Here is a 23,712-nt window from a genome sequence, read left to right as displayed (position 1 = left end):
GTTTTTTTTAGGTGTTTTGAAATAAATAAATGACACTGACAGCTGGCAGACCTAAGTGTAGTTCAAATGTCCTAGCTCTGTTGTCACTAACAGCTAAATAGTTGGTTTTAGTTGTATATAATTTAGTTTGCAATTTTATTTTAATTTTAATATATAATATGGCTGGAAACTTTTGGCAAAGTTCACATTAGTAAGTACGTTGTTTTTTAATAATTCTAGTATATACAATTTCGTTTCTGTTTTAGTCAACAGTGGCTCTTAGACAAACAAGACCTCATTAGGGAAAGACACCATGATTTAACAATTTTGGCTGAAGATGAATACCAAAAAATATTTATATTCTTTTCTAGCGGTAAAGTCGTGTTGTAGGTATTTACTTGAGCTTCAGTAATTCCTTTGTTTATTTTAGTTATACAAACTTTGGGTGAACAACTCAAACTTAGACAGCAAGTTATTGCTACAGCCACTGTGTATTTTAAGCGTTTTTATGCTAGAAACTCTTTAAAATGTATCGATCCGCTTTTACTAGCTCCGACATGCATTTTCCTTGCATCTAAAGTAGAAGAATTTGGGGTTATATCAAATACAAGACTCATAACAACTTGTCAAACAGTTAGTAAGTATATCTTTCAAGTATTGCTTAAAAAGCTCGTTATATGTATAGTTTTAAGAACTAAAATGCAGAATATGTATACATACTATACGCTTCCGAGGAAGCTTAAGCTATTTTCACTTGGAAGATCCTTTTTATGTGGGGATCATCCCATTCTGGATTTGGTTTTACGGTTGCTAGTGTGACTATGCTGTTTCCACTACTTTTCTCCATTCTTCTCTCTTTTTGATTGTCCTTCCTATATTTCTAATTTTCATACTTCTTAAATCTTCTTCCACTTGTTGTCTCCATTTCAGTTTAGGTCTGTCTCTGGTTCTTTTACCTGGTGGTATCCATTCCTTATCTCTATTATCTCTTAACAGATGGGCTCTTCTCTCTTCTCATTATGTGTTCATACCATCTAATTCTCTATGTCAATTCTTCTTTTCATATCTACACTTTCATTTCATCTGTTGACTAATACTTCCAAATATTTTAACGTTTCAACTTCTTTGAAGCTGTGTGTCTTTTTTTTGCTTACATTCATGTTTTCTTAACGTGCCCTATTAAGTCCCCTTGACGTTGGCAGTTAACATGGCGAAACTGTCTCTGTTTCGAGCTATTCTAAATAGTTGTTCTGCTTTATTTATTCCTGTCCACTCCCTGATATTCTTCAACCAAGAGGCATGATTTCTACCAATTCCTTTGCATCCTTCGAACCCATTATAATAAGTTCCATCCATCCATCCAATGGCACTACAGCCCAAATCGAGCCTTGGCCTCTTTCAACAAGCTTCTCCAATCATTTCGATTTATTGCTGTTCTTTTCCTTGACCTCATTCCCAGGAAGTTACTGGCATCCTCATCGACTTCGTCTTCCCATCTCTTTTTAGGTCTTCCAACAGGTCTTTTTCCCTGCATTCTTGCATTTAGCAATTTTCTGGGGATTCTATTCTCATGCATGCAGACCACGTGCCCTGCCCACCGTAATCTCTGCAGTTTAGTGTATTGTGCTAGAGTTGGTTTGCTATATTGCTCATGTACTTCTCTACTATACCTAATTCGCCAGTTGTTATTTTCACTTATTGGGCCCAGTAGCCTACGTAATATTTTTCTTTCAAACACATCTAATGCATTGGCAGATTTCTGTAAATTTAATAATATTTTTCTACGTAATATTTTTCTTTCAAACACATCTAATGCATTGGCAGATTTCTGTGTCACCACCCATGTTTCACAGCCATAACTTACTATGGGCCTGATTATTGTTTTATAGACCTGGAGTTTTGTTTTCCGGTGTACGTCTCGCGATTTGAATATGTGGCCCATCGCGAAATAGGCTTTATTTGCCAGCACAAGCCTTTTATTTATTTCCGGTTCTTCTTCATTGCTTGCGACCAGATCCATTCCTAGGTACGTGAATCTATTCACATGTTCTATATTGTCAATAAAGTGTTGTTAAAATAATTAATGTAAATAAAGTCGATGTAATGTAAATAACATCAATAAAGTGTTGTTAATAAATTATAATAAGTTAAAGAATATTATATGGGTTTCCCCTTACAATGTGTTCAAAATAAGCCATCTTTCTACATTTGATGTCATCAAGCAGCTCACGGGCAGCATTTACTCTCTTAAGGACTGCCGCATATGACAGCATAGCCGTCCATGATATTTTCAGTGTACGTTTATGCAGCCACATTCATGTATTGTGTTTTATTTTCATTTTTTCCACTCTCAGTTTGGCTTCATTTTCTATTTCTTGAAATGTTTTCTTTAATGGCCTTTTATCTGTTGCTACTATGGTTATATTGTCTGCATATCCTATTATTTGTACTGCAGTCTTATTAATTTATACTTCCTGCATTTGACAGCTTGTACAGGATTTATATTAGCATCAAAAGAAATAAGATTAATCTATATTGATTTAATTTTTAAAGGTCTTACACAAACATTATTGTTTAAGGAGGGGGTATGGTTTGAAATATTTAATGTTTTTTATTATTTCAAATAAAAGTGCATACTTCCAAGAATACTCTCTGAAAATTTCAAAATAATCGGAGTAAAATTACCAGAGATACAGGGTGTTGAATATCCCTACCTTCGACTTGCGTTGCCGCGGCTTCGCGCCAGCACGCTTGAGCGTAGTGAGAAACGTTAAACAACTGTTCGCCTTCTCTTTTGTAGATTACTCCTCGATTTAAAAAACATATTCCAATGTGCATCACTTTACGATCTGGCAGACAAATAAGAAGATGAAGATGCAGTTGTCAAAACTTTAAACGCATTTTTCTCAAAACTGCTTTTTCAAATGCGGTGGACATTGTAACTGAAAAACTACTGGGCCGATCTATCTGATATTTTGCACATATTTTTTTTAGACATTTCATGAGGTAACAACGTCGAGATATTTTTCTTTTTTTGCTTATTTTTTGTTCAACAATTATAAGTCTGTTGATTTTCACAAAATTTTTACCAAAAATTTAATTTTTTTGATTTCTGAGTGATACCAAAAATTCAAAAATCATTAAAAATAAAAAAAAACTCGACGTTGTGACCTCGTGAAACTCATAAGCTTATTAAATCTTTTTGAATTTTTTGTTTCGTATGATCGAGTGACGAGTTCTGATGTCCACCGCAAAATCCATTCTTTTGTGAGCTGCCTGTCAAAATTTGTCACCAATGGCTTATTTTCCAATATTTTGGATTGGATTTTTTTCTAAGCATTCTTTGAATTGTACTTAATATGTTTATTTAATTTAAAAATAAAATATTTGTACCATAGCTTCGAAAAAAATTCACAAAAATGTGCTTGATATGTTGATTTCAAACCATACCCCCTCCTTAAAGTAAAATAAATAGGTGACATTGATTCTGCAATGTAGACCACTCTTTTTGAAAAACAAAGGAGTCAGCAATTTGGTATTATTAATATTTCATGGTCATAAATCATAACAAAACAATTACGATTTATTTATAGATAGAGAAAGTAAACAGGAGATCATTCATTATTCATCATTCATTATTTAACCATCAATGTAGTTAGAATATAGACTTTCCTCCACCAACTCATTACTGGTATATCTAGTGTTGGCAAATAAATATATGTCTGGTAAATAGTGTTCAACTTAATCCACCCCAACCACCATAAGCTTTTTTATTATCTTGCCTAGTGATAGAATAAATAGTACTGTTGAGAACAGATCTCCTTGTTTTACTCCATTTTAATTTTTTCTGTTCTTTCTCTTTCAGTGTATGGGTCATTCTACGAAAGAGTGGTAATTTGAGATATTTATATATATATATATATATATATATATATATATATATATATATATATATATATATATATATATATATTTTAAATTTGTGTTAAAATTAATTCAATTTGCTAATAAAATCTAGATTATATCTAGAGATTTCATAATCCAAAGTCAGCAAATCAGTAGCTCTACCAGATGGCCTGCAATGACCATTTTCTTTGTGCGTGGTGACAGGGGAGAGAAAGAAAGCACAGGGGAGAGAATAATTTCTCATAGAAATTGTTTTTATATGTAAATCTCTCCAAATGAACTTATTATACTTGGTGAAATAGGTAGTGTTATCATAATATTTTCATGTAAGAAAGTTGATAGCTCAACTTGATGGCTTATAATGAAAAAAAATTCACTTTTATCTTATGAAACAGGGGAGAGAAAGAAAATACACACGACGGGCGTATGTTTATTTATTATGATAACAAACAAATTAAACAAATTTTGATTTCATACTTATAAGTTAGTACAAACAAAACTTAACCAATGAACAAATAAACACAAACAAAACAAAACAGAAAAAAACAAGAAACAACTTGCAAAAACACAACAAAAATGGATTCCGTGTTTCAAATTAAAAAGAAACATTTTTTCACTTTCATAATACTTTTATGTGAATAAACAAAAAACGATAAGTACAAATAAATTGTATGCAACACCTGAGCATATATTTATTTTTCATTCACATTGATTGATTCGGGGAACACATAGGTTATTACCCTCTTCTTCAGAAGAATAGTAGGAGCAGGCAAAATTTGAATTACGTCTTTGTGAAAAACGGTGAAAATGTCATTATTTCTAATGACAAAATCAGTCTTCTCGGGGTTCGAAACGCGCAATCCCTGAACTTTCAGTTCTTGACCTTCTTCTTCTTCTTCTTCTTTAGATTGTACTTCCAAAATAGAACAAACATAACGATATTCTTGATTTTTGAACCTCATCTTTATCAAAACGGTATCTCCTGGTTTTACATTTTCCAAATGTGTTTCCTGTACGTTGTTTTGCTCAATGTATGGACTAGGAGACAATTCAAGCAGCAGTGGTTCACAAGAAATAAGTTCAGCTTCCTCATTAAAATAATCTTGAAGTTGTGTTCTTCTAGAAGGATATTTAATTTTTCCTAATTCATAGTGGGAGCACTCGCTGTCTTTGTGTTCAGGGTTTAAATCCACGTCTCTGCAACACTGAAAACAACTCATTGTTTTCATAGAAAGAGTTATGGGGTCACTCATGATATGCTTTTGAGTAACCTGATGCACCTTCATTGTACCAAGAAAAGGAATAGTTTTTGATCTACAAGCTTCTATTTTAGTTGCCATCGTTGTCATACTATCTGTTTCTATAACATGTATTGTTATATTTCTAAGTCTTTCCCTCAGTTTGCTTACTAGAATGTCAAAAGTACTCAGATCATTACCTTCACCCACTAACCGATCTGCGGTTCTTTTCACTGTGCCTCCTATACCGTCACAGGTCCCCTTTCCATGTCCGGTTTCATAATAATTCCAAGTGGAATATACAAGTGAAGGAAAATACGAGTCCAACATGTTTCCAAAGATCTAAAACATTAACTGATTTCTATACTGACTTGATGGGCCGTCAGATAGAAAATGTATTATTTTTAAGTTTGGCTTCTGTTCTCTTATCCATGAAAACACAGGTTCTAAATGAGCTATTATTCCTGAGGGTCCATGGTTCAGGTTTTTGGAAAATGTACAGAACGATTTTATTTTCAAAGCATCGTGTATGCTATTTTTGAATGAAACTGAGACAGTGTGCAGAGAAACTTGCTCGCGGCTCCCGCCAAAGTGGAAGCTTTGTACTTCTGTTGCATATTTCAAAGAATAATTCTCACTGAAATCCATATGAACCAAGATTTCATCTGGATGCAAATGTACCTTCAAGTACTTTAACGCAGCATACTGATTTCTGATGATACCTTGATGAACCATGAATTTGTTCATCATGTTTTCTAACTGTTCAACAAGTTTGTAAGCACTTATTTTCTTCCTTAATTTCATTGTGTGCTTAGTTTTCTTTTGTTGTCCATTTCTGTCCTTGTATGTTACTTCTTGTGTTGTCCATGTTTCATAATACACATCTATTGAGCCGTTTAATGTATTGTAATGAGGAACATTGTTTTTGCATTCATTGCACTTTCGCAGTAAACACTCTGTTCTTGCATCCGGACATGATAGCTCTGTTGAAAATTCCTTAGCACATTTGCTATTAATGATCTTGTTCCGATAGAGGGTTGCTACTACAAAATCTGTATTTACACAGATCGTACATTGGCATGTATCTCTAAGTTCTGGACTTTGGTAGGTCACCCAGAAGGGCCGCAGCCGACAAAATAATGCATAACTGATTTTGTATAAATTTTGAGCATTGAACTTTTTATGTAGGTTTGTTAATGTATCATTAAGATACCTTTTCTGCCTTTTCTCTTTTTTTACAGTTTTTGTATCTCTTTTCCCGGGTGCCAATCGACTGTTTTCATCTTCTTCAAGGAAACAGCGAACTTTGTGTTTGACTTTATAGCTTAGAGCTCTTTGTTTATTTCTTTTTAGACGATTATTTACCCTTGTATATCTTGTCGAGTGACTGGGAAGTAAAGAAGAGATATCCTTGATAGCATTACATTTTTTCAGGATGGTTTTATCACCAAGAATAGAGGATACGTACATGAATTTCTTCTGCCGTTCTTGAATGTGTTCGAAATTATGTTTCAACTGAGCCTGCAAAGCTTCGCCAAATAATAGTTTTCTACCAATCACTTTTTTATTTTGACTAGTCATTAGTTTTTTCACCGTAATCCTTGGAGTGTCTTCGTGGCCATTTTTTCCCCAGCTCTTTCGGCTCTCTTCCGATACATATCCCTTTGTCGTTTTAGGATTGCATTTTCTTTCAGTAGTTTTTTGTTCCTTTGAATTATTTTACTTCTGTCGCGTCTGATTCTCTTCTTTGCTGTTTTTATTTGAACAGATTTTTCATTGGTTTCTTGGTTTTCTTTATCACCAGAATCAGGAGGAGTTACAATATTGGTTTCTGTTTGAGCATTCTTTCGTTTTTTTGTGTTCTGTTTTCTTTCTCTCCACATCCGTTTTGCTTGTCTATGTTCTCTAGGGTTCATATCTGCCACCAATTTGACCAGTTTTTTCTTCTTTTTGTTTTCATATTTTATCTTCTCCTTTTCTTGTTGAATTCGACTTTGCACTGGATCTGACTTTATTCGTCTGTAGCGTTCTCGTTCTCTAGCCCTTTTTCTCTCCAGCAACTTTTCTTTAGTGAGTTTTTTCACACGTGCCATTAGGACAATATAATGATTTATTTAATTAAGCAAATATTTATGAAGTTTTCTTCCGGATATACTCCAACAGGATTATTGAGCCTGCAAAAAAAAATAAAAGATAATACTTACTTGATATATATATGAAGCGTAGGTAAGTATTAATTATTTTAGAAAATATTTTAGACATTATTTTAGAAAATGTTCTTTCCCCGGTCATTGTATTTCTCTCCCCTGCCCCTTAAAACACAACAACCCACCTAATGCGACTCAGAGTTTTAAAGAGTCGTCGGCGTTAATACAGAGAAGATTCGACTAAGTAGTTAAATGAAATATCATGCACAGACAAGCACAACTGCAAAGGAAAGCATGCAACTTAAAAATGTTTTATAAAATGTTCTTTCCCCGGTCATTTTATTTCTCTCCCCTGCCTCTTAAACGCCAGGGGAAAGAAAAGCCGGGGAGAGAAAAAAGTTAGGTTATTTTAATTTTACTCAAAGCACATGGAAAAAGAAGAATAGAAATCGAGTTAACCCTGAACTATTACACTAAATGAATCAGAATATTTTTAAAAATTGTAGGTAAAGGTGTAACTTACCAGTTTTTATTGTGGCCGGGGAAAGAAAGCAACGAAAACTAAGATTGTATTTTTATTTAAACTTGTTGACACTAAACAAAACAAACTCACTCTATGCACATCACGAGTCAACTGGTGGATTCAAAACAGAATGGAGTCTATGATCAGCTGTTTTGATTTGTACTGGAAACCATATTGATTACTCGGGCGGGAGATTTGAAATGGGACAGGGGAAAGAAACAAAAATTGTGGACAGAAGGTTTTATCGGTAATACTCTCTTGGTGCATTTTATGTTTTGTCTTCAATGTGATGGGATGCTTGTTGAGGTGTATCATAATCGATTTATGAAAAAAGTAAGTACAAATATATGCAATAGACTCAGGAAAAATAAAGTTGAAGTTAGGAAGTCACAGTTGGGACAAGGCAGGGGAGAGAAAATCGGTGTGTTTGAGAAACAATTTTCATGGTGTATGTAATGTTGCGGTTTTAACTGATGTATTTTATTGACCTATATAAGTGGTATTACACTGTAGGTGTAAGAAAAGGTACCACTTACAACCCTACTAGGACATATCTAGGGAGGACATAGAATTACCACTTTTTCGTAGAATGACCCGTATATTGATGCTTGCGAACCTTACATTGTCATTTCTATCATTGTTATAATTTTATTTGGTATCTTACTCTCTTGTAAGTCTTGGATCATTTTTCTTCTGTTTATTTTGTCAAATGCTTATTTAACACCCTCAGCGCCAGTGTATCCTTTTAGATACACACTGTCCTCAACGCTGTGTACCGAAAAAGAGACACATGGCTCGTTGTGTTCGGTCGGTTGTGTCTCCTAAAAGACACACTTTCTTAAGTTTTTATATGTAGAGAGTAATGTTATGGCATGAGCCAATTTCCTGGTATAACTGGGTTTGGCTTTAGACACGTAGACATGAAAAGATAGGTTGTATGTAACTAGAAATTAATATAAACATACAAAAATATAAAAATACGAAAATAAACTGCAAATAAATAAAAAAAAATGCTTCAGTCACCATAAAAAAACTCTATTCATCCAAAAAACATTTTGGCCCAGAATGAAAATTTTGTGAACAACCCGTGGCGCTGAAGGTCCTTTAACTACCCGCGCATCAAGTTATAACATAAGTATACTCGTGGAGTACTTTATACACCACAAGAGAATACACTTAAAACCAACGGTTTTGTTTTTTTTTTTTGAAAAAATACACTTAGTTGTTTGTTATAAACCTTATTCGGCATCAGCGACTGCTTGGAGTTCTTTCTCAGTAAGTCAATTGGGGTTTCTAACTGAAATCTGATCCATTGAAAAATAAAATGACTAATAAAAATATTTTTGAAATGTGATTTTTTACATGAGAAAAAGTATTTTTTATATAGAAAAATATATTTTGTGCCAAAATGACTAAAAAACAATTGAAACATGTACTTAAATTACTACAATCGTGTCGTATTTTGTACACCACCGGAAACAACAAATAATAAATTGATAATTACGATTTTCTCAGAACGCCGATTATAACGAAACTAAAAGCAATTGTAAAGCACATTTTCAACGTCATCCATCTTTTGAAAACCACCCCCAGTCAGTTGGCTGAATATTGTAGTTTCCAAGACACTGCTGGACCTGAAGGGAAGTCCTATTTGAGTGCTCATCTAAAGCATCTACATATTCGTATGGGTTCTATGGTTCCATGGGCCAAGTATGAATCAATGTATGTGTGTATATAAGTTTCTAACTTACAGAATACAAAAACACCGCTAACTTACATTATTTATGCTTCCAATTGGATTTCTTGATTTTTTTCCAACAAAAATTATTGAATTTTTAACCGTAACTTTTTTTATTTTTTACCTTAGAAATTTTTGTAAACAAGCATATTGTAGTTTTTACAAGAGCTGCGAACCTATTAATATAAAACTCTTTTAAAACCCTCAGTTTCAAAAAGGGCTGACTTTTAAGGGTTGGTAAAGGCAGTCTTTTAATTGTCAATCTCTCACTCAATTTTTGCAGTACAAAAAATTTTCGCAAAACAAATTCTTGGTAATTAAAACGGCTACAATTTTACATATAGGTAAACATTTTTTTTCGAATCTCTTATTCCAGTCTTTCTATCTTGAAGAAAAGAGTATTTTTTACCAAACTACTAAAATTCGTTATTCACTTTTAGCTCCATTTTTTTTAAAGACGAATCATTCTAAGCCGGCCAAACTTCTACAATAAGGTGACACAGTAGCGATCAACAGGTAGCCAAAACGCGTTCCAAGATTGCGGCTATAATTTTGAATATTTTTTCGAGATATTTGGCACACGTATTCGTAATATAATAAAGAATGGCGGTACAGAGCCCAATTTGAAAAATATATTAATGTGTGGAAATTACTCTGTAATTAAATACAATATTAAAAAAACGAGCCTGTACCGCCATTAAGAAGAACAAAAAAATACACTTTCTTTAAATAAACTTTTTTATCCCATGCCTAGATTTTGTGTCATTTTTCATTTTGGAACTACTAATGAAATAAAAAATTTTAGTAGTTCCAAAATGACACAAAATCTAAGCATCGGATAAAAAAGTTTATTTGAAGAAAATGTATTTTTTTGTTCTTCTTAATGGCGGTACAGGCTTGTTTTTTTAATATTGTATTTAATTACAGAGTAATTTCCACATATTAATATGTTTTTCAAATTGGGCTCTGTACCGCCATTCTTTATTAGATTACGAATAGGTGTGCCAAATATCTCGAAAAAATATTCAAAATTACAGCCGCAATCTTGGAACGCGTTTTGGCTACCTGTCGATCGCTACTGTTTCCTCTTAAAGAAGACTGGGTAAGACCAGCAACTAATTTTAGTTAGGGTGGTAATTAGGGGGTTGTTTCTGCTCATTTTCTCGCTGAAAAAAATAGGGACTGATTTTCTTTTCATCATAAGTAGATTTAGGCAAATATGCAAATAAAAAAGTATGAAATATGCGCATACATATGCAGTATTTTATGCAAAAATATGCAGTACTTTATGCAAAATATGCATATTTATCTAGAAAATAAGCAAATATTACAAAAATACTTACAATATTATCAATACATAACATATAAAATTATTTTAACATATATGTATAACATTATTTTGAATTGTGGTAACAATAGATTATCAAATGATGTTCAAAATTTTCTAACAAAAACTTATGGCTTCTATCTGAATACATATATTTGTAAATAGAAAAACTTCTTTCGACATCAAATGATGTAACTGGGGCATTTTTCAAATTTACTATAATAGATGGTTCTAAATTAAGTGGTTCAGAAAATGTCCCAGCTAGTACTTGAACCACTTCAGAAAGAACCTGGTAACCACTATTTTTTTCCATGGTTACTTTAAATTTTTGAAAAATTTCCTTTCCAATAGTACGTTAGTCCTTTGAACGTTTTGATACAATGACTCAAATTCTTTTATTAAAACTGTACTCTCTAACAATGATAATTTGGAGGATTCTAATTGAGTTATAGTTTTCTGAACAAAACTATAATTTGATTTTATGAATAACAGTTGCTGTTTGAGGATGTTATTTTGGAAGGCTTGCTTAGCTTCCAATAAAGATTGGCAACTATCATCCGTTAAAAGGTTAATTATTTTTTTTAAATCAACAAAATGATCAGCATAGAAATTAGCTGCTTCCAACCATGTTCCCCAACGTGTTAAAATGGGCTGCGGTGGCAGTGGAACAGTAGGAAATATATCTCTGTAACATTGTATTCATACAGGTGATTTCAGGAATACCTTTTTGACGCTCACTATTAAACTGTTAAATAGTGGAAATTTTTTTCCTACTTCCTCCGCAACTCTGTTTATTTCATGCGCTAAACAAGTGACATGTATTAAGTTTGGATAAAATAGTTTTAAATTTTGTGCTGCTTTTACCATATATGGTGCGGCATCAGATAAAATAAGCAATAATTTATCATTAGGCACAGCAGCAGGAAGAAAAAAGTTTGCTAATGCTTCTTGTAGAAACCGTGATATTGTTAGAGCGTTGGTTTTTTCCACTTGCTTACAGGAAATTAAATACGATTTTGGAAAGGTTTCATCGCTAAGTACACCAATCAATAAGCGCACAATGTATCTTCCTGACGAGTCAGTGGTCTTGTCCACACATATGTAAAAGTAATAATTATTATCTATTTCGGCTTTTATGTTGTGGATAACTGAGGAGTATAACAAATTGACATTATTTCTTTAGAGTTCGTTCACTGGGAATGTTTTGTTTGCAATATTTTTTTAAAAAAGAACTAAAGTTTTCATTAGATAATTTTGAAAGCGGTATATTAGAAGATACTAATGCACGACGCAAGTCTTCGTTAAAAGCTTCTTGTTCGGTTTGTTTTTTGGAACTTGACTGAAAGCACTTGGACACTGAGGGTTGATATTTTTCACCGGATGTGGTTTTTACTTTTTTAGCTAAATGTTTCGCGGTTCTGACATGCTGATCTATTTGAAAATTTTTTTCAGATGAAATCTAAAAAAGAATATAAATATTCTATAGTTGTACCCATTTCTAAAATCTAAGATTGTAGAAATAAACTAAAAATGAACCGTTTTTGCATAAAAATTAAAATATTTAAATTAAATCAAATAAAAATCGGTTTAGTAATCTTGAAAATGTCAATAAATGACTGTGAAGGAAAGAAGAACCCCAAATATTTACAAGAGGCTCTTGGTCTTTTCTGTTTACATTTAAAGAAAAAATACTGTGAGCGTAAATCAAAAGCACTTAATTAATTAAGTCCAATATATGATATGTTTTTGTTTTTAGCAAAATTAAAGCAAACTATGCTATTGTTAGAAAAAAAATGTTAGCGACCTTTCAGTAGACTATTGAATGATTTGAATTTTAAATAGGTATCCTATTTTTTATCGCAAGGAGTTTAAAAAATGCTTGAAAAAAGAAAAAATACATCGATTTATTGCGAACTATCCTTGTGTCGGTACTTTTCCTAAACATAATCTCCAATTTTAAAATCTTTGTTTGTACCACCGTGTAAATTTTTAAAATAAAATAAAAAATAATACGTATGTACTTACGGTTTTGCCACGACATGAGCAATAAACTTTATCCATATCCATAGATAGCTCTTTGTTAAGGTTTTATCCAAGTTGAAACATTGCTTATTTTCGGCATTTTCAAAGCACAATAATTATTCACAATTAGAAATACACGTTGTTTACGCCTCCAATTTTACAACAAAAATGAAGCCAAGTGAAACTGACCGTCAAAATAAAAATTTTTACCTAGAGACAAACTGGCAAACACAAATTCCAGGACAAAACGTGACAAAACTATAAGCCGCTGTCTTTTATTAGTTATTATACCAAGAATTTGAATACCAAGTGATTATAAAACAAAATTAAATATTGGCATTTTCATGCTGTAAGTTTGAATATAAAAATATATAGCCAACAAATTTTCAAATTATATGCATTTTATGCTCACTTTTATAAAAATATGCAAAGTTTGACATTTTTGCATTTTTTATGCATTATATGCAAAATATGCAATTTGCATATTTGCCTAAGTCTAATCATAAGTCTCCCAATTTTTGAGCTGGACACTTTTTTGTTTTTAAAGATAGATCTTTTTAATAGATAATAGATAGATAATTTTTAAAGATAGTTTAAATCAGTCTCGATAAGTTATCCTCGAAAAATATATAGTTTTCCCGTCTTTTGACTTTGAAATTCTAAAACAGGGTTGTCCAACTGGCGGCCCGCGGGCCGGATGCGGCCCGCGAGGCTATTTGTTGTGGCCCACGTAAGATTTTCGAAAAGCATATATTTTCTTTAAATGCTGCCACTGTGAAAAAAGATTTTTTAATTTATATTTTATGGTTTAGCAGTGTTTTTACATCACAAGTACTGTACCGCGTGCCGCTTCGCGGACGTGTAACGAACACAATCATCGTCCTCCACCACTATGAGAACTGCACTGATTACTGCGCATCACAGTTCACGCAGGCCACACCTCCCACTGCTTACCATCCGTCGCCAGCCGCCATCGTGCCAGTGTGCTACTGACACGTAGGCTAGTCGGCTAATCTATTACGTTGCTAGTGAACAGTGAACTTGATTAATTCTTTGTCTTGATTCCTCTTATACAATAATGAGTGTAAAACCAGTAAAACGGAAAATTGATAGTGAGAACAGAATTTACAAAGAAAGTTGGGAGAGTGATTACTTGATTGCTAACAATAATGGAAAGTTGCAGTGCTTAGTGTGCATGAATGTCGTTTCAGTGCCTAAAGAATATAATGTGAGAAGACATTACACAACAGTGCATGAAAATAAGTATGCTACGTACACAAATGAAAGTCGGCGTGCCCTAGTTGCAGATTTGAAGAAAAAGCTTAAACAGCAAACTGGTATGTTCAGTAAAATATTACACTCTCATACGCATTTTTGCATGCATCTTATGCCGTGTCGCTTGAGCTGGCAAAGGCAAAAAAACCTTTCACTGATGGCAATTTGATAAAAAAATGTGCTGTTGAAATGGCCAAAGCTTTCGGTGATTCTAAAATGGCGGAGAAATTTGAATCAGTGCCACTTTCACATCAAGCCATACAAAGAAGGATTGTTGCTATGGGTGAGCAAGTAGAAAAATCTATGCTTAGCCTGGTTAAGAAAAGTTCATATTTCTCACTTTGTTTGGATGAAAGCACTGATCAAACCGATGTTAGTCAGCTGTTAATATTTGTGCGCACTACTTTTGATGATTTTACCAGTAAAGAGGAGTTATTTGATATTTGTCCTCTTTATGGAACAACAAAAGGAAAAGACATCTATGAGGCTGTGAAGAAAACAGTTGACAGAATTGGAGGCTTTGATAAATGTTCAGCCATAGCAACAGACGGGGCCCCATCAATGACAGGTAAAAAAATTGGATTAGTGCGTCTGCTTCGAGAGAATGGTGTCACTTGCCCAATAATTCATTGTATTATACATCAGGGAGCTTTATGTGGAAAATCAGTCAAGGAAGATCAAGTTTTCCAAACCGTGATTAAGATTATAAATATGATTAGAGGTGGAAATCGATCTCTTTTACACAGGCAACTTAAACAGTTTTTAGTGGAAACAGAGGCTGAGTATGGAGACTTGCTAATGTACAACCATGTAAGGTGGCTGAGTGCAGGAAAGTGCATGGAACGATTTTTTGCCATAAGAAAGGAAATCCCTACATTCCTCAACAAATACGTTTCATCTGACACAACTGAACTGGAAGAGAAGTTTAAGGATCCAGAATTCTTAAGACAGTTAGCTTTTATAACAGATCTGACTAATCATCTTAACATGTTAAACTTGAGTCTTCAAGGAAGAAACCAGACGGTTTCAGATTTGATCGGAATGATAAACGGATTCCGGAATAAGCTGAACGTGTTTAAACGTGCTTTGGAAAAGAATAACCTGACACACTTCCCTAGCTGTCTGCAAATAGCAGAAGAATTCAACGGTGAGGAAAATATTGAGTTTTCATCCTGCATTTCACAAATTGAACAAGTTATTGATGAATTCAATACAAGATTTGAAGAAATTGAAAGTCTCAAGAGCAGTGTACTACTTTATAATAACCCTCTTGGAGCAACCATTGATGATCAACCACCCAACTTACAGCTTGAGTTATGTGATCTTCAAGCAGACATGTTCCTAATCACCAGACAAGAAAAGGGACCTGAATTTTTCAAATTACTGTCAAAGGAGAAATTCCCAAACCTGCGAGATTTTGGACTGAAAATGACGTCAATGTTCGGAAGCACATATACATGTGAAAGTGCCTTTTCCTCCATGAAATACATAAAAAACAAAAACAGAAGCAACCTTACCGATTCTTCCTTACGTCATCTTATGAGACTGTCTACAACTGAACTGGAGGTGGACATTTCTTCATTGGTGGATGAAGCCGATCGACCACAGTCCTCACACTAATTGGATCCATCTTTTTCGTTGCTTTTGCAATGTTTGTCTTGATTATTTAAAAGTGTTATCAATAAATTTTCCGTTTATAAAAAAATGTAGTTGTTGAGCAATAAAAGAAATAATACTCTTTTTTGTTTTAATTATTTTTATACCTCACTTTATTTTGTTATTACTTGTAACAAAATTATTATATGGCCCGCGACAACATCAAAGGTTTTAGTTTTGGCCCTTGAGGCATTGCAAGTTGGACTTGTTGAACCCCTGTTCTAAAATTTAGCATTTGGCGAAGAACAGCTGACCTATAATAAAGTATAGCTCGGTTACTATTGGTCTTAAAGAAAATACAAAAAAATCATTTTGTTTATTTTTTCAAAAGGTACATTTTTGTCAATTAGAGTTGTTTTGATAATACGATTAATTTTTGAGTTATTAGCAGAAAACTGATTAAAAACCTTGATTTTTTCGGTAAAAAAGTAACCCTTTCGATAGCCAATAAATCGAAAAATATTAATTTTATCAAAAAAATGTATAGAACATTTTTTGCTTAGAATTAATTTTTTTACCAGTTTTTGCGGTCAAAATATAATAAAAAAATTTCCACCCTCGATATGGATTATAGACTTTGATTCTTTGACTACCACTACTTATTCTCAAATTTTCAAGCAAATTGATCTATTCTGTAAAAATTGCGAGGTGAAGACCTTGGATTCCTGGACTAATATAGTTGTTTTTCTTTTCAGTAAAAAATAAATTTGGATATGCATACACCCAGGAATTTCCTTACCGCACTAACCATATACTAGAATGCGAATTCTACCTCTTAGAAAACCTGGATTGCTGCCTAATAGTCTATCAACCTTATAGGCCTCTACTACAACTGGTCCAAGATATGGGGCACGAAGAACAACTACTAACTCTCGCTTGGAGGATAGTGAATGACTCCCTTCGAACAGACCTTTGTCTACTCTATCCACCGTATCAAATAGCTATAGGTTGTTTACAGATCGCCTGCGTTATTTTGCAGAAAGACCATAAGTCTTGGTTTGCGGAGTTGAACGTAGATATAGAGAAAATACAAGAAATAGCGAGGTATGTCATTAATCTCTTTGAGTTGTGGAAAACCTACGATGAAAAGAAGGAAATACAAGGACTTTTAGCTAAAATGCCTAAACCAAAGCCAGCTCCACAAAGATAGAATCAATAAATTTGTAGATTTCTAGTTTTCACTGACAATAATAATTTATTTTTTCAATTAAGGATAAAAACAAAAGTTTCCAATATACAAGCAAAAAAAGAACCTTGGGATGATACGTGTACATAAATATCACTCTCATCCATAAAACTCCTTCAGTTAGTCTGTTGAGCAGACAATATTAATCAAAGTTTTCAGGGACTTTCAGCCCTCGGTAATAATGTAGTCTTTCATTCTGAGTTTAAATTTTTCAAAAATATTTATTAGTTTTCTCAGGATTCGAAAAAAATGAATACAATTAAAACACATTGAGAATTTTGACATGCGTCAAAATTTTGCATTAACTGAATGTAAAATTCTGAACTGTTGAATTCTAGCTTCCCTAATAATTAGTTTACATCAAAAGACATTAGAAACTATTTGTAGAGGATTGAAATCTGTATTGGAAATAACTGTTAAAGTTGGTCTACGTAATTAAACATATTCCAAAATTTTGTAAAAATGTAATAGGTACATTTTAGTTCTCAGCCCAATCTTAGGCCACACACAATGCAATAATGTTCACATTTTTGAACTGTCAATATTTTTTATTTTATCATCTATTGTTTAAAAACAATACAGTTGATAAGATACCCTCAGTTGCGGAGAAAGGATTAATAATAAAGATTTTTTTATTCAGTCAATGGTGTGAGCACTGTCAGTTAAATAGTAACGTGTGGCCTTACTTTTACACGCATACCTATTGTGGCAAATGTATCATATTTTTCAAAATTTTGGAATGCATTTAAATCATAGAACAATTTTAACTTTTGATTTTAATACAGATTTTAATTCTCTACAAGTATTCTCTCATGACTTTTGATGTAAAATAATTAGGGAAGCAGGAATTCAACAATTCAGAATTTTACATCGAGTTTCCTATGGCCCTTTTTACGATTCATCACCCGGTATAAGATAAAATGTGTACTATTTGTCTAGTTATTTCATAATAACACAAATAATACACATATATACACAATAACACACATTCAATGATCGAAAATCATTTAAAAATATGGGAATGTAAACTCTTGTGACGTAAAGTCAAAAATATAAGTCTCCCCACCACCGTCGGCAAGACAACCGTAATAAAGTCTAATAACCGTGATCCCAAACCCTTTTTTCAGTGCGTCATTTAATTTTGACGTTCTATAAGCTTTTATTGTCACGAATCACTGCATGACATTTTAGTTAAATCTGACAGTTGTCAGAATAATTATATTTATGTTTATATAAATATCAATTTGCCAGAATATTAATATTTAAAATATTTTAAGGAAAAAATAAATATAGAATACAATGTCCGAATATACCAATGACATAAAATATTTATATTTACGTCGTTGACAAATATCTAACCTAGAATTGCAATTGTCATTTTATCCATTAACATTGTGAAAGTATTGTCACGATAGATTACTTTTGTTTCAAATTATCTTTCTGTCTTATTCGCATCATGGATTGGTTATCTATTTAGAGTATTGTAAGGGTCAACCAAGTATACCTCTATAAGTATGCGTCGCCTTTAATATAGAAATACCCTTCAACGAATACATAATTTTCAAAATTCTATATATAATAATCACGGACGTACGTTTTTTTTCCGTCACTTCGAGCTTAATGCGTTAGAGCGAATTCGACAAACTATGACGCTCTGAAAGAAGGGCTTGGGATAAACTGTATTAATTTTTTTGCTGATTAAATACATTTTGACTGGCTGGAAGTGATTGAATTATAATTTAAAAACCAAAAAAATATTTACATGCACTTTAATAACAAAATAAAACTACAAAAGTTGTTGATACACTCCCATTATGCACGATTATTCTTATTTTCTCAAAGAAAGAAGTGTGCCTTTCTCAATGAAAGAAGTTGAGCTATTAATAGTGAGAGGTAGGAATCTTTATATTATATGTTTCCAACAATGAATCTGTCAAAATAAAATAAGCTGAGCGAACTGACTATATAAATTCTTTGATGATAAACAATATTTCTATTGGCATTTAGATATTCTTTTAGTGTATGACGGAAATATTTTTCAGATAACCAAAATATAGGTCTTAACCCGTTCGCTGCCGATCGAAGATGATGGAACTTATTTTGTGGGCCATTTTGTGGAACTGCACCTGACAGTCGTAATAATATCACTCGCTGGCGTGTGAACGGCACCTCACTGAGGTAACCATATAACGCGCTGGCGCGTGATGAGCAGCGAATGGGTTAAGCGGTTAAAAGGACTTTTATCATTTTACAATAAAAAAAGTTATATGCAATAATATCAGAGTCCAAAATATAGGCGTCTACTGTAAGTACAATTAACTCGGAAAATATCGACCGCACAAAAAAAATTGTTAAAAGGACATTGTAATATATTGTAAATGCGATTTATTTGGAACAATTTCAGTTCCTAACATTTTTGTCACAAAGTTAAAAATGGCGGAGATATTGAACAAAAACAACTGCTAGACGACCAAAAAAATGAAAGAGATAAAAATTGTATAAAATTTAATTGTCTTCATTTTTGTATAGGTTCATTTTTGTCTTCCTCTTCTTCAGGTGCCATCTCCGCTACGGAGGTTGGCAATCATCATAGCTATTTTAATTTTTGAGGCAGTAGCTCTAAATAGTTGTTTTTAGCTGCATCCAAACCATTCTCTGAGGTTCTTCAGCCATGAAATTCGTCTTCTACCGATGCTTCTTCTGCCATCTATCTTTCCCTGCATTATGAGTCGCAGGATGCCATACTTCTCGCCCCGCATCACATGTCCGAGATACTGTAGTTTTCTTTCTTTAATTGTAAGTTCAACTTCCTTCTCTTTACCTATTCTTCTCAGTACTTCATTGTTCGTAACTCTATTTACCCAGGAAACCCTCATAATTCTTCTATAGGTCCACATTTCAAAGGCGTTAAGTTGTCTCATTGTCTCTACATTTAACGTCCATGATTCCAGTCTATAGTATAGTACACTATATACGTAACATTTTGTTAGGCGTACTTTAAGAGCGTACATTTTTGTCGTAAAACTAATAATAAACGAGATAACTCAATAATTCTGCTCTGTTACTATTTTCCCCCATTACTTGGAAAATATCGACCGCACAAAAAATGTGTAATAAATAGTGTGACCAACTAGCCCGAAAAATCCGAGACATGGTCCGAATTACGAGGTCGTGTCCCGGCGTCCCGGACAAGGCTTCCGGGCCATCCGAATTTTCAACGTTCAAATTCTATTTTTAAATTTTGAATACGTTATACTTCTAAGAATTCTAGAGTGTAAAATACCACATTCAAAACGCATGCATTTTATTTCGTGGTATTATAGTCCTACGAAAACTCTGGACTTTTTCCCGTTTCCGTATTTTAATTATCGTCTTCCGAAAAGACGATTCAAAACCATGAATATGTAATAATGATAATTATATTTTTATATTAACCTAAGGTTCTATTTACATGGAAGTCCAACATCAGTTGATTTTCTAATTTTTTGCTTTTTTGAGGACGATTTCCGGAAAGGAAGTCGAAACGTCAAAAACTAACAAAAATGTGATTATCATTACAACCCATCCGATCAAAAAAAATTTTGTCAACATAAAAATGTTAAATAATCAAATCTTAAGGTTCTATAATATTTAAAAAAAAAATGGCTCGATTTTCATTGAAAAATCCCTTCAGGTACTATTTTTCAGCCATGTCCCGAATTCGACTGAATTGGAGTTGGTCACACTACTAATAAAAGACATTATAGAAAATCATATTTTCAACAATTTCAGTCGTCACACTTTTTGTCTAAAAGTTGAAAATGACGGAGATATTGAGCAAAAACGGCTCTCTTTAAATTCAACATGGCGGCTAACGCAAAGGCGGAATTCATTCGCGATTTTAAATTTACACTACTATTGACCCCCTAAAGATTAGAAAAATTAAATTTTGGACATCTTGGCATGCAAGGTCAAGGCTGGCTGGACTATATATTTTTGACTCGGATATTATTGCATGTAATTTTTTGTATTGTAAAATGATAAAAACCCTTTTTTAATAGGGAACTTGCATAAAATTTTAAATTCGAAAAAAAGGTATAAATCACAACATGACATAATTTAGAACCTGTATCAAAGATAAAAAAGTTTTGTTTGTCTTTCGTTTGGCCCCTAAAGACGACTAAAAATTCAACTTATACCAGCCACCCCAAAACGCGTCGTGACGTCACAGGGTTGTATGTTTACATTCTACACCAATAGACGGCTGGAGTGTGACGTCACGGCCAACTGCGGCTATATTCAGTGTTATTATCACTTTCCAAACAAAGATTGTAAACACGTTGAAAAGATAGATTTTACCGAATCTCAAGACTTTTTAATTAGTATAAAGTTAAAATTTTGCTTCCTGTGCTATTTTTTATGTTTAATTATAGTGTTTTTTTAATTTCACTACCTTAATTCGGTCTCCTAGGCGTTACTTCACCCATACATACATTTTATTGCTATTTATATAAAACATCATGCTTTATTATTTACAAAACCTTGTAAAATTGTTATTGTAACTATAACAATACTTACATATTGCAAAAAACGGAAATATTCTGTGTAAAAACTGAAAAAACATACTAAACAACGTTTGTTTGGAAAGGTTTGGTAAAAATCTGACATATATGTCAATAAAAATTGACACTTCTACGTCATCACTCCGGCCGTCTATTGTATATATAATTTTAAATTAGACATTATAAACGTCAGTAAAAAATACAGTTATGTGACGTTAAAAGTGTTTTTGATCGTTTGAACTATTCATAGAAAATTTGTACTTTTACAAAATGGTTTTATTTTCAATAGTAAACCTCCTTTCCTTCAAAAACTGTATCAAACTCCAATCTCAACAAACTGGTATAATATTACAACAACATACGATAAATGTCATTAGAATATAAATATTTTTCCTTTATTCCCCGACGACGAGATGACCAAATACCCAAGTAGGTGGAGGCCAATAAACTAAAGAAGAAAAATATACGTAAATATAACCATAAACAGAACCACATAGTTAAACTCTGTGACGTCACGGGTCGTTTGAACTATTTTAAGATAAAGAAGACTTTAAATTTGTACTTCTAAGTTATAATTTTGTAAATCTCATTTTTATACAAAACTGAACATTATTATGTAATAAAAAAAAAATGTGCAAGTTCCCTATTGATACTTTCTGATAAAATATACAAATTTATTTAAATAAATACCAAATCACTGTTAAATTGCTTCAAATGATATTTAAAGCACTTAATTTTTTTATGTTGCGCAGAATCTATGCATCAAGTTTCAGATAAATCGGAGACCAAAAATTTTTTTGTATCTAAATTGAGTGGTTTGAAATGGAATCGCCCATAAAAATTTTATATTTTAGTATTACTTATTGTATATCTATGTAATATTAATATTATTTATAATTTAAGCATATTAAAGTCAGAATTTGGTATTAGTTTTTTTTTTTTTTTTTTTTTGAAGGTAGATTAAATGTAAGGCCAAATACTTACGATGTCAGGATAGTATCACGAGGTTTTTTCCTGGTTTTCCCTCGTGATTTACTACGAAATCTCTAACGCGAGAATTTTACTGTCATCGTTGCATTTGGTTGTCTTTTTAAAGACAGATCACATGCTATGATTTTTTTGCGACGGATATTCTTGAGTTGGGATTGATTTCATGTAATCGAATGAACTATCTTTTAGTAAAGTCGTCCCAGGAACGCAACTCATAAATATTGGCGATATCATTTTAAAGTCTTCTACTTTAAAATGTATAATATACGTCTGAATTGCCAATATAAATGAGTCAGATTAAATAAATTATTAGAAGAATTTTTTTTATTAAGAAATAGGTTTGTTTTATTTTAATAGTATTTTGTATTTTGACAACGAAACCCGATTTGGGCTTCGAAACGTTAATAAATTCATTTTTTAGTAAAATTGTGGCTTATTTCCCATAAAAAAAATACGTAATTATAAATATTTGAGTTTATTGTCATTGGAAACTATAAGCAAGTATTACAATTGTACGCTTAATTTTAATTTTAAATAGGGATTTGGACTGACTATGAATCTGATCAATATTTTTTAAATAATTGTAAAATTTGATGAGTCATAATCCTGTGTGGGTCTGATTGTTTTTAATAGAACTTTTTTTAAACAGTGTAATATTTCTAGTAATATAAATTTCAATTGAAATTGTGTTTTATTTATTGTTTTCACCCAATTTTGAAAAAATGTGAAAACGTTGAATTATCCACGTCCGTCTCGCTGTCCGTAAACTCAACTCCTCCGTCATGATACCAGGTAGAATGACAAATGAGGTGTCGAATGTAAGCTTATATTAGTTATAATCCAAGGATGGTACTAAAGGTGAGAAATTTGACCTAGGACTTCCGGTTTTAGAAATGCGAGCCGAAGTACTGTTTTAAAGTCACTGGAATAGGCACCTTTCGCAAGACGAGGACCAATATATATTATACAGCCGGTTTCATTACTGCCTATCCGTCTGTCCGTCCGTCAGCGAATATAATTCTTCCGTTAACTATTTATATGGAAAATAAGCCACAATTAAATTGAAAAAAATAATTTTATTAACGTTTCGATGCCCAAATCGAGTGTCGTTGTCAAAATACAAAATACTACTAAATATTTCGACAACGACGCCCGATTTGGGCGTCGAAACGCTAATAAAATGA

General features: G+C 32.6%; 1 protein-coding gene across 1 annotated transcript; it reads left to right on the top strand.

The window, feature by feature from the left end:
- Positions 1-26: 26 nt before the first annotated feature.
- On the top strand, positions 27-23,212 carry LOC114338141 (cyclin-C). The gene is made up of 4 exons (XM_028288718.2): positions 27-190; positions 246-352; positions 410-616; positions 16,507-23,212. Exons 1-4 carry the CDS (start codon positions 159-161, stop codon positions 16,959-16,961), a joined length of 801 nt encoding a protein of 266 aa, XP_028144519.1. The 5' UTR covers positions 27-158; the 3' UTR covers positions 16,962-23,212.
- Positions 23,213-23,712: the final 500 nt, after the last annotated feature.

The sequence above is a fragment of the Diabrotica virgifera genome, chromosome 9 (genome assembly GCF_917563875.1).
Source record: "Diabrotica virgifera virgifera chromosome 9, PGI_DIABVI_V3a".
Classification (NCBI taxonomy): domain Eukaryota; kingdom Metazoa; phylum Arthropoda; class Insecta; order Coleoptera; family Chrysomelidae; genus Diabrotica; species Diabrotica virgifera.
This window is presented reverse-complemented; position numbering and strand designations above follow the sequence as displayed.